Source organism: Trematomus bernacchii, unplaced genomic scaffold, assembly GCF_902827165.1.
Source record: "Trematomus bernacchii unplaced genomic scaffold, fTreBer1.1, whole genome shotgun sequence".
Classification (NCBI taxonomy): Eukaryota; Metazoa; Chordata; class Actinopteri; order Perciformes; family Nototheniidae; genus Trematomus; species Trematomus bernacchii.
The window spans coordinates 1,098,365-1,110,902 of NW_022987620.1; the positions used below are offsets into that span (position 1 = coordinate 1,098,365).

Here is a 12,538-nt window from a genome sequence, read left to right on the forward strand (position 1 = left end):
TTTCCCTTTGAAATGTAGTGAAAAGCAGAAGTATCATGTAGCTTAGCATAACATTTAAATATTCAAGTAAAGAGAAAGTACCGGAGACATGTCCACATGTTCTATTACTGCACATTTTCACCATAAATCAAATACAATTAAAACTAACAAAGTCTTTCTTTTTTCATTATTGTTCGGATTAGGTGTAATACCGTTTTATATTTTACTGAGGTAGTCACATGCCAAATGTAAAGAAAGCATCATAAAACCACAAGGAAGTTACATGTCAGCTCACAAAGTTGTCAGATAAACGAGCGGCATGTGAAGGCATCACCAGTCGTTCCGCTGCCAAGAGGAGAATCTCTTTTTCTTCTTCTTCTCTTTTATCTACGCGTGGTAAATGATGCTACGCGCTGATTGGCTGCTGGCCGCTGACTTGTGGTCCATCCTGCTGGCTGCCTCTCAGACAGAGCCGGGGCTGACTACTCCCGGTGTTCCTCGCCGACACCGCTGCTCCTCACACATACACACATTTGCGCACACACACACACTCATGAGTGCGCCTTGCTTCAGTGCGCACCCCCGGCTGCTGCATCCTGCCGACTTCACCTGAACGAGCAAAGAAAAACCTCTAAAACAATGCGTGCATATTGCATTATGCGACACCGCAGGTTATTACAACTTTTGGGCTCTTTTAGGAGGTAACGGTGGAGGTGTAAGCGTGCATGTCATCACCATGGATTGCCTTTTTCTTCTGATATGGACTTTACCCATCCCGCTGGTCGGCTGCACCCCAGTCAAGCTCCTGTCCACCCTCTTGTCCTGGAATATTATCAAGGCATGTGGCATTTCAGTCAACACGAATTCACTCTTAAATAAATCAATCTAGTTTTGTAGCCAAACAAACAAACATTTGTCTCTTTCTGCATGATTTATGTCAGTAAAATTGATTGAGGTGAAAAGTAAGACAAGTGATTGTCATCCCAAAGAGTGCAACTCATGTTTCAACATCGTTTGGCTTTCTTTTTTTCTTCTCCCAGATCTTGCAACCTGTTGCTACCTGCTCCTTTATGATTATACTTTTTGTTGCAGACGCTGCACATTTACTGCTCCCACACCTCCCATACCGTTACGGCCAGCTATTCTTCCAGCGACAGCCACGGATTAAATCACGGTGAGTGTTTTTTCTTCTGACATCTCTGGATGTTTCTTCCAGAAAGAATCTGCATGTAGTGAAATATAAAGCAGTGACAGGCTGAGTTATTGAGCCAGTAACATATCTTTGGATTAACCTGTTAGGAATATAACTTTTTCCTTGTTACATTTGGGGCTTATTTGGTTATACATTTTTTGGGAACCCCTCTTAAGTCTTAAGAATGTGCTGCTGGAGTGCAGGGATTCCCCCATTGGCTGCTTTGACCCATATGATCTAAGAAAGCAAGTTGAAATGATTTACTTTTCCTAGTTTGATTTATTGGCAAAATAAGTAAGTTATTTCTCTGGTTGTAAAGAAAGCATCCGTTTGCTCTGAGCAGTACACTAGTGAATGTTTCAGATGAAGAAAAATGCAGAAAGTCAAAATGTGTCAAAATTACAACAATGAAAGGACAGTGAAAAAGCCTAAGCCTTTAAAATGACTGGCACCCCATGACATCAGAACATTACAAATGCACAACCCCTGGTTCTGAAGTGTTGACCTATATGTGACATGCATGGAAGTATGATGTTGTTGGAGTTATGGCTTCTGTCAAAAGCCATCTGTGATCCATATGCAGTGCTGCGCTCTGAGCAACAGCTGAGTGTTGAACCCTTTCACTCCACACAAGCGCTGTAATTTTAACGCCTGGCTTTGATTTCTATATTGACAGTTCTGTGTAGACGTTGGTCATGAATGTCATGTTTCTGGGTGCATTTCTTGATAAAAGTGGCTAAATGTGACCCCATGTGTTTTGATCGCATCTTTGCTTTAAAACCACATTTATCAACTGTCAAAAGTAATTGGAAGCAACTTTCACTCTTTCCCCTGACACGTATAAGCATGGCTTAATGCAAATGGTCTCTTGGCCTAATATTCTAGGCAGAAGATTTATAAGGAGATGAATCAGGATATATGCCATTAAACACAAATGACTCTCAATTGAACCCCTGGAGCAGAATCTTATTTGACTGCTATCATGTGACTTCCTCTCCATCCCTCTTTTCCTCAGACTACGTGTTTGTAACCCCCGTTGAGGTGGACTCTGATGGAGGATACCTGACCCACGATCTGACCAGGCGAAGCCATCGCAGCAAGAGGTCCCTCTCTTCTTCTCTGCACTATCGGCTCTCGGCCTTTGGGCAGGACATGTACCTGGACCTGCAACCATCTACTGTTGTCGGCCCGGGGTTCACAGTGCAGACCCTGGGTTCGAACGGCATTGCCACGGTGATGGATGATGTAGGGTTTCACAACTGCTTCTATCAGGGATTTATCCGTAACCTGTCGGCCTCCTCGGCAGCCATATCTACGTGCTCTGGACTGGTAAGTGACACACTATACTGATCACATTAAAACACTATCTGTCTCATAATGGGGTATGCTGAAGTTGTGGTTTTCACATAACTTGAGAGATCAGCAGCAGAAGCCCAAACATTATTATCCCCAAGAGAAATTGCTCTCAAGTTGTCTGCTCACCAAACTATGTTAAGTCAACCAACAAAGGAATTTACAACTTCCGTGTCCGCCACTTCATGCCATTGGGCCCAAAAAAACATTTTCCTATTGACATACTTTGGAAAGGAAAAGCCAGTAAGTCAGTGTTTGATTTGTTTTTTTAGGTTAAAAACCTGAAAAGCCCTCTTTTGCGTCAATAGTTCTCAACAGTTTGTATTTTTCACATTTTTCAACATCAGCATATAGGGTATCTGTGCTGCATTCCGGTGGTATTGGAATATTCATAAATTCATGTGAAAACCCTTTCAAGTCGGAAAAACTATATATAAAAATCTTCTTTATAGCAGCCATGTTGTTTCCACATTAGATTTGGTAAAGCAAATTCCCAGCTCGGGAAACGGGACCATGCAAGGAGCATGCAAATGTATTATTAGCTGTGGCGGAGGTCTGTTGCCTCTGAATGTCATTCTTTTTTTTCCTGATATTTTGAGCTCGTATTGGCTTTGTGTCATTGTTTTATCATAGCCAGTCAAACCTTTTTTTTACCCAACAGAAAGTGTCTCATGTTCCAGATATTTAATTTACTACATATCCCTTGGGCACATCTCTCAGAACAAGTCTTTTAAATTCAGACATTGCTATCAGTCAGGGATAAAATTGTGTAGTGTGAACTTGACACAACTACTTTGTCCTTGAAGCATTGTAATCATTTGTTTGGAATTGATGATATGGTTATATTCTTAACCGGATTTCATGGTTTCTACGTGGTCTGAGAAACATTTCCAAACCAGTATTTCAAACATGCATGGAGGAATGTTTTTCATTTTCTGATAGTTAAGAGGACATTTGAAAAAAAAGATTTTATGCTGCACTCCTACCTCAAGCTTCATGACTGCCCTACAATACTTCTGTCCTTCAATGACCTGACTGTTTTGACGTGTCAGTGTCTGCACAATGCAGTCCTTGGCAATATGGATGAACTGTAACATGACATCATTACCCATGAGTGTAAGCATCAGTTTCTTCTTGTGCTATGTGAACCACTTCTCTGAATGTTGGGAGGAGTGGAATAAAGAGAATGGAAGTATGAAGGGATGAGAGCTGGCAAGGAGAAAAATAATACACGACAGCCCAGCACATAAAAAAGGGCCATTATTCAGTTGCAGTGTTTTTTGCAGTGCCAGCACGCAATATAAATAAACCCGTAGATCACTGAGGGCCATCTTAGGCAGACAAGAACAACTGATTCTCTCACCATATGTAATTCCTGCGGGAGCTCACTTGTCACCATGCATCTATTGGAGGTGACAGGACAAGTGTCTTCATCCCATTTTCCATGTCAGAGCTTTTGTTTATGTATCTATGCTAAGTTTTGGTCACTACTATTTCCAGTTTTCTTACTCATACACAGTAGACCAGTGGGTTTGGTGACTATTAGAAAAATAACTCAACATTTACTACAACAAACGACCAAGCGGCAACCTGTGTGCCTGAAAGGTGAAGCCAATGTGGAATTGCCTTAAGCCTGAATTATTTCTAATAGCCAACAGGGTGTGACTCTAGTGGTTGCAAAGTAAGTTGAATTGTATAGAAGTCTATGAGAAAAGGATTCTACTTCTTACTTGATTAATTATCTCACCAGACATTTTCCTAATGAGTTGATGGTCACAAATGCTCATTTAATCTCTTCTTCAATATAGTATGGTGTTCATTTAGTAAATTATGCCCCCATTCATGTGAACATCGATGGTAAAGCAAGGTATGCATTAGGGCGTGGCTACCGTATGGTTTATTGGTCACAACCACATGATGTTGTCCAGTCTGGACATGTTTTTATCTTAAAAGTTGGACCTAATGTTTTAGTTCGGGAAAGTTAAATGTAACATTTTGGTCGCCAAAAAAATGACTTTGTCTTCGTTTGGTTCTCTTTTGCTTCACTGTTTTGTGTCACTTCTGGTTCCTAAAAACCAAGATGCTGCAGGCCAAATTGCCGAACTCAAGACTTGAAAACAGTCATTTAACCAATGGGTGAAGACATGGTGACTACTTCCACTCCTTATAGTCTATGGCACAAACATAAGATTGATGTTAGGGCTCTTTGTCTTGGACTTGAATCAATTAAAATAACCCACAAAGTTGACTTCAATTCTGAGCAAATCCAAAACAGAGAATTAATGATATCACTGATGCTGCTACTGTTATGAACTTTGGTTGATTTGTGTCTTTCCACCATAAGGACTGAGTAATTACAGGATCTTCTGCTTTCATTTGTGGTTTATGAGGTGCCTGGCCCACCAGCACACACGCATTCCTTGACACATCTCCCACCAGCCTGGACCAGATGGACACACTACACCTCCATAAAAGCCATACCTCCATTCATCATCCAGCCTTCATCGCTCCTCTTGCCTCCTTCTGCGCTTGCCCTGCCCATTTGTCCCCTATTTGCCCTGCCTCAACATCTCCTCTTGTTTGCAGCAATTAAAGCCAGGGTGAAGTTTGAGCCGCCTGGCTGGCACTGCTAATCTTCGCATTGTCCCTTTCATTAGGCTAGCTCCCATTCACAATAAAACACCATTGACCCATCCTCTTAAAAGCTCTGCGAGAACACAATGATTGGGTCGTGATTGCATTTGAATGGGCTGCAACAAACACTTTGATCTCATTTTCACTCCTCGCAAGCCTTTGCCTACTTTTCTTTCCTTCTCTTCCCAAGTGCAACCCTGGGGCCATCGTTGTTAGGATGTCCACTCGGCCCGTTGTTGGGATGTCCTCTCAGCCTGTTGAATAGACTCATGTTGTTATATCTCTCTCTCTAGGGAACACTGTTTGAAAAATAAAACGCTTAAAGTGAGCCAACATGACAAGTGTATATCGAAAGGGAACTCTAGGCCTTTCTCGCTTCTCTTTTTTTGGGCATCACTGTGTCCGTTTGTTCGACTGGCTTAGATCATCGAAAGCAGTTGACCCTTGCTGTTCATCTAGGCCTTCACCAAGAATATTTGGATTAAGTACAAATGGGGAACGAGCCATTCAAGCCTTCCTGATGCAACGACAGGCTCAAGAAAAAGATTACGGTGGGATTAAAAGCAATGGTAAAGAAGAAGACGTCAGAAGAAAAAAAGGAAGAAGACGGGGAAATCCAGGGAAACACAAGAGAAAGACAGTGTTGTGGAAGAATAATGTGAATTCATTGTCTGGGGTGAAAGCTCCCAGGGAGGATGGATGGTCTCTTTATAGAGAGTTGGAAAGATGGACTGTTTTATATCAAAGGGATTTGGAGGGGAAATGAAGCCCTCGTACTTCACGTCATTGTCTCATTTCAACAGAGGAAAGAGGAGAAAGGGGAAAAGAAAGTGTTTGGAATACGATTTTTGGACTTGACCCTGCTTAATAATACCAGCAGAGGTGTCAGCACCAGCTTCACAACTTAATTTAAACATGCACCCTGGCCCAGGCCAAGCAGATGGAAGCCGGATTCATCTGTTTAAATGAAGACCAGGGCGAGATGGTATTAAGAGCAGGGCCGAATGGATCACTGGTCAAAGACGGATTTTCTACTGTAAATCCCCATTAATTAAACGTGGTGTTATTTGTTGCTTTTTAATTACTCTCTGTGTCCTTATCGAGCATCACGCTCCAGTGAAATGAAGTTGTCCGACTCTTTTGCACGAGAGATGAAAGGATGTTGTTCAGATGTAATGCTCTCTGATTTGAAAGAGAAGTGGAGAGGGGGGAGGCTCCTCTCTCTTTCTTCTTTCAAGGGTTTCTCATCTGACGTCGCTTTTCTGGTTGACCCCAATCCTCTCTGCTCGTGTATATGTGGGTGGTTGAGGTGGGGGTGTCAGCCTGGACTCTAACAGGTTCTTAGTATGTAGTGAAGGCTCACCACTCGTGTGAATTCAGAGAAGAGAAGTGATTTACTGCTCCCCTCTGTCCTTCCAACCCCTTCCCAGGATAGGTTTCTTCTCTCTGGGGTGACCTGGGCATGTCCGGGTCTGGGCTGGTGCCCGTGAGAAACAAAGTCACACCATATAGCCTCAGAATAATCAGAACTTTGACACTTGTTTGTAGCTTGTGAATTAATGACTGAAAAATAAATGAAAATAAACCTTAGGATTGGCACAACTCTGAGAAATTAGTTTGTTGAATATGTCAATTATTTTGATGAATTATATTATGATTGGGCCACACAATATCAGCAACTAGTGACAATATTCCCATCACAAATTATTGAAATTGGATTTTTGGTATGCCCTATAGTTTTAATCGCAGATATGTTCAATTGTTAATCATTACAGCCCTGGATATTCTATTGTAGGATATATTGCATGCAACATATTGAGGGAATATTGAAGTGCCTTGCACTTTAAACATAATCATAAATACCTTAGTATTGTCTGCATTTGAATGTGTCCTTTTTATTGTGTTACAGGTTAGCTATGATGCTACTTCTAAGACTAATGGTTTATGTTAGGGTCTGTGCACTGCAGTCAAAACTGTATGCAAACTCTAAGAAATACACTTGCTGCAGCATTTTTTAACGTGACTCCTTTAAATAACATCCTGACATGCCTTCATTACTGAAACATTTGAGCGTTGGATACACCCTACACCAGGGTGGCTTTTCACGTTGTGGCCTAGCCGACCATGACCTTTCCCAAGCCCCTGCAGGCCAGGTCAGAGACAGGTTAGACTCTTAGTAAACTGAGCTCCTAGTTCAAGAGTGACCATTAGCTGCAATTAAAGGGATCCCTTTTCCTCTTCCTATAGAACTTCCTAAGTCCTACAGTAAGTTTGGTGCACCCTCCGTGCTGTCTTTTAATAAGTTTTCAGTGTGCTTTATCCAGTTGTGAGAAGATTAAGTAATTATTTCACTTTTAATAAACCTTATAGGCTTAGGTTACATTGACGCAACTCATAAATTAGGCTCTTATTAAAACACAATCATTCGTAAAGTACCAAAACTAATACAATAGGGTATTTAATGTTTTAACAGCAGTGTATTTCAAAAGCTTTCTTGAAACTGTATACCGTGCAACAGTTTAGATTTTGTGTCAAAAGTTCTAATTCTACTGTTCATTTCCCTCTATTAACATTTCAATTGAATCATATATTTACATTATTAGGAGCTCAGATAATTATTTTATACTCTTCGTAAATGTTATGAACTCATAACACTTGGTGGTGAGGATTCCTACAATGGTATGTTTTCGGATGGGCTCGGGAGACTTATAGGTTGTCGGTTTTGAGTTGGCCTAATGACCCAGCAACCCCCAGGTATTACAGTTTACAGCTTAAATGTGTGTTTGCACACCCATGTGTGAAAGAAAAAAAAACGGAGAAAGTGTCAATACACCCCTCCTCCTCCTCCTCCTCCTCATTCTCCCCTTCATCTTTTCTGGCCGCTCAGATCAAACCTGTCTGACGGCCGTCGTTGACACGATGCCGCATGTTGTGGCAACCACAAATGAATATTGTGAGAGTGGAGCTCAACCTACGACCTACGACTGTCTGTCTCTACCAGTCAACGGGCTCCCTGGAGTGTGAAGAATGTTGTTGCTCTTTTCCCGGGCCTTGTTATTGATGCTGCGTGTACTGTAGAAGGCTTTTGGTCGTAGAACACATCACCCTGTGAATATATGAGAGGTCGAGCTCCATTATTTGTTGGGAAAATGTGACATCCAAAGCCTTCAAAGCCTCTTAAGTTATTTGTAACATTGAATATGTAGATTTGTCAGTAACACTCCAAAACTACAGCATGGGATTTTGAAATGTCATTCTGACAAAGTGTCCGTGCAGTACATCTGGAAAATAAAACAAGTTGGCCAAAAAGGCGTATATTTATACACACACTTGTTCTGTTTGAATATGTAACATGTGTAGATGTTGTAATCCCATTAGACTCCTTGTGGAACTGAGACAATATATGATTACTCAACCTCAGGGCTGGGAACATGGGCATCATATGATGTGTGTGCATTTGTCAGTGTACTCCAAATCCCTTAGGCTTTAGCAGGGTTAAAATGACACTTGAATGACCGATTTCCAGCCAGCACTTGGGCCATTTGTACCTGTCTGTTTTCTGTAAAGGCAAAGAAATTGGAACGTCTCCCTGCTACAATATGCCTCTATGACTTGGCCATAACTCAGCCACTGGGCCGTTCCACGGAGGAGCTCAGAGCTTGGCGCTACAAGAGGAGAGTGGCCCGGAGCCGTTCCCTGGTGGTTTGGATGCTGACAGTGATGTAGTGCCCACTGTTAGATGCCAGCAGGAGAGAGGGGGGGTCAGACTCAGCATGGGTGTGGGATGTTGTGTGTGTGAAAGGGAGAGAAAAAACAGAAAGTCTTGGTGTATGTGTGGGTGCTTGTACGTCCTTTCTAGTCTGTGCAAGGTCTTTCTCACACAAGACTAATGGCTGGTGTTGAAGTCCTCAAGTGGATGCTGCAAGTTCAACAAACAGAGCCCATACATCAAATCTGGCCCACTATTGTCATCACTATATTACATTCGCTGGTGCTGTGGTAAACAGTCCAGACTTGCAGTAAAGTGCCAAGTACTGCCAGGTTGATAAGGAGTATCATATATGTTACTTGGCTTATTTTTAGTCTGTGTTGCCTTGGATGAAACATCAGCTCAGTAGGTGTTTTAAAGGACAGGTGTCATGGCCATTTCCACTGATCATAATTACATTGTTGAGGTATACTAAAATAGATTTATACTGTGCAATTTTCCAAACTCACATTGGTTTCGCATACAGCATCTCTGTAAAGTATGTGTATTCAGCAGTATTCACTCTCTCCACTAAACGGCTCGTTGGAGCTCTTGCCCCCCCCCTCCCTGTGAGCCTAGTGTGCTCCGATTGGTCAGCTCGGCCACTCTGTTCTGATTAGTCAACCACCAGAGAGGCTCCGCCCATGTCTAACAGTGCTTTTTTCGGCTCGATCTGAGCGGAACATCAGTCTTATAATGGTGTCGGTACAGCCGTATATTTTATACGCTAACTAACCGAACTGTACCTACAACTGTTGTTATAGAAGAGTAAGTTATTTTTACCTGTAATAAACTACTACTGTTTGATGAGAAATCAATATATGTGATGATATGTTATAGGAGCAAATAATTCAGGGAAGAAAGGATAGGCCTACTAAGTATTTCCATCAAACTTTATTTTTAGAAATGTACAAAATGAACATCAATATACATATATACACGGTATATCATCCATTCCTCCCCGTTGTCGGCATCTTGCCTATCGCAGCCGGGGCTTTTTAGGACGAGGCATCACTGTGGTAGTCCCGTCCCCGTCATGTATTGTCCGCCAGGATCTGGCTGGACGAAATCAAATGCAAATCACAAAATATTAGAGAAACTTAGTTGTTTTAGATTCGTTAGTAGTAGTTGTGGTAGGAGTGTGGATCTATCTAATCCATCTATCTAATCAACACAGTAAGCTTGCCAGCTAATATGCTAACCTAGCTTTCTTGTTTACCTTGGTAGCAAACACGATATGAACGGTAGCTCGGAGTAACGGCAACTATAATGTAGTGTAATACAACTACTATGAACAAAAGCTAGTGGTTCATATTAGGCTAGCAAGAACGTGTTTACAATTGCAATCTTATACGGGTAGTCTGCTACATTCATTGTAGCTGGCATAACAACAATGTTTTCCCGAGCAAACCCATGTCTAGCTCCGTTGGTTAGCTCGGTAGCATACACGCTACGCCAGCTATAATGTAATTACGTTTCGCGACTGACCGTACGGTAAATCACCCGGAGTATACTGTCTATGAGTATTTCGTGTGTGAATGCAGACATTCTCCTGCTATGAGATACATGTATGTAAGGCCATCTGCTAATATTAGAGTTGATATATGGAAACGCTAGCAACTTAGTTAGCACAGTTAGCACTGTGTCAATGGCTTAGCAGTCCCACACAGTTTACACATTTAAACAGTCTTGTTTGATAAATACACAAATAACAATGCAAACTTACAGGTTGTTTACCCGAATCTTCCCCTGCTCCAAACGGTCCAAACAAACTAGGAATAGCATCGTCCTTCAGTTTCAAATGCTGTGCATATCCGGCCTCAAACTGGGCAATGTTTTGGAAGCTTTCGTCTGTGAAATGCCGCGCACACAGTAACGTTCTTCGAACCGCTGAAGGAACAGTGTTAAAAAGAAATTTCAACCACTGACTTCGTCATGCTTCTTCCGTCGGTAGGACAAACAGCTCAGATTTCTCCTCACATTTCAGGAAACAGGTCCTTGGCATGACTGGATCGATTGTGAACTGAACCAGAGCTTCCAACAGTAAATGTTAGGCTGGCAGAGGGTGCGGCCAGCGCCGCTGGGTGTGGCCATAGCTCTTCCGGATTGGTCCATTTTGTTCCGGGTACCGCATGACATCATGCGGTACCCGGAAGAATCAAATGGGCAGTGACGTATCTCCAACGAGGCGTTTTGGGGAGGTATTTTCTGTGTTAGAGTTTTACTCGCTACAGGGTGTACTTTGAGGGTTTTGACTCTGCACACCGTTTACATGCATAAAAACCTTCATAACACACAAGGGGACGGGTAATAACCGGAAAAGCATGACACCTCTCCTTTAAATAAAATGCAGAGCAGTTGATTGTGAAATACCAAGTCCTCAGCTGGCGTTTGACAGCCTTTAATACTGAATCACATTATAGTGAAATCCATGTTGTCTTTATCTCAGTTTCTGGTATAGCAAAAACTGGAAAATACGGAGAGGGGTCAAAATGTGTCTTCTTTTTAGAAAGAGTGAAAGTATCCTCAACCAGTTGTATAGCTAGAGGGGCAGTTGCCGTTGTCGCTGGTGGTGTTGTTAACGTGGATGTGTCGAAAGGAGGTTGTCATTACAATTGTCTACATGGGCTACATTGTCTTTCAGAATCCCCTAACTGTTAGTGTTGCGTATATGACAAGTTAGTAAAGATAGCAGGACCTTGGGTAAATTAACACAACCGTAGTGGCTTCTGTGTGGCAGAGGGTAAACTAATGGTTGCTGTAGAAAGATGGATGTCTAGTCTTTACGAAATAGTGTTATAATGTTTCCAAAAAAGTAGTGACGAACTGTGAAGGTTCAATGTGATTTCAATCGTTATAAACATTAGAAGTCATTGGTACACAAGGCCAATAAGCAGTAAATGTTTAATTGTGTGCAGTTAATTTCATTAAGTTGTGAGAGTTTTATTTGGAAACATGGGATGGATGTGGAGGAAGAGATCTTCTATCAGCATGTTGCAACTGCTGTTGAGCATTTGATCCAGATTTTGGAAATAACCTCAATCAGTGCAGACACTAAGGGTAATGGTGCGGTGAGGAAAATAACAAGTAATTTGGAAAAAACTGTTTACAGAGAATGTCGGGCTCTTACGAGATGCCTATTTTACCCAGCCAGCTTAATGGGTTTTTCAATCTGGGTCTGATGCTCATAATTGGCTATTCTGAAAATGGGCGATGCTAATTTGGAAATTGCCACCTCTGTTGTCAAGAGTTTGTCATGTTTGAAAACAAACAATATGGGGGCAAGCTGAACTCTTCTAACTTAACTTTTTTCAAAATGTACATTGCAAATATTTGTTCTACTGAAACACATAAATAAGCCCTCTGAAATTAAACCAAGGGTGAAATAAAACTATGTTTCTCGTGAACCTTCGGCTGCCTTCCTGTCTCGAAGCTGCTGTATTGTGTTGGTAGCGGACTAGAAGCCCATTAACAGAATGTTCAGCCTTATAGTTGTTCTTTGTAATGGACGTTTGAAGTTAACACCTTTTTATAGAAAAGCCGATCAATATCAGACCTTTGTTTAACTGAGAACCTTTTCAACTTTCAGTGCATTCTGCTCCTCTGGGTATTTAGGTGTGATTCAAACAAAT

At 41.8% G+C, this 12,538-nt stretch overlaps 1 protein-coding gene across 1 annotated transcript in view; it reads left to right on the forward strand.

The window, feature by feature from the left end:
- The first annotated feature begins 715 nt into the window (after positions 1 to 715).
- The window catches only part of adamts18 (ADAM metallopeptidase with thrombospondin type 1 motif, 18), a 92,409-nt gene continuing 80,586 nt past the window's right edge, over positions 716 to 12,538 (forward strand). The window contains exons 1-3 of the mRNA XM_034132752.1: positions 716 to 817; positions 1,072 to 1,153; positions 2,187 to 2,500. Of these exons, the coding sequence (XP_033988643.1) occupies positions 716 to 817; positions 1,072 to 1,153; positions 2,187 to 2,500 (498 nt within the window). The remainder of the gene's footprint in view (positions 818 to 1,071; positions 1,154 to 2,186; positions 2,501 to 12,538) is intronic.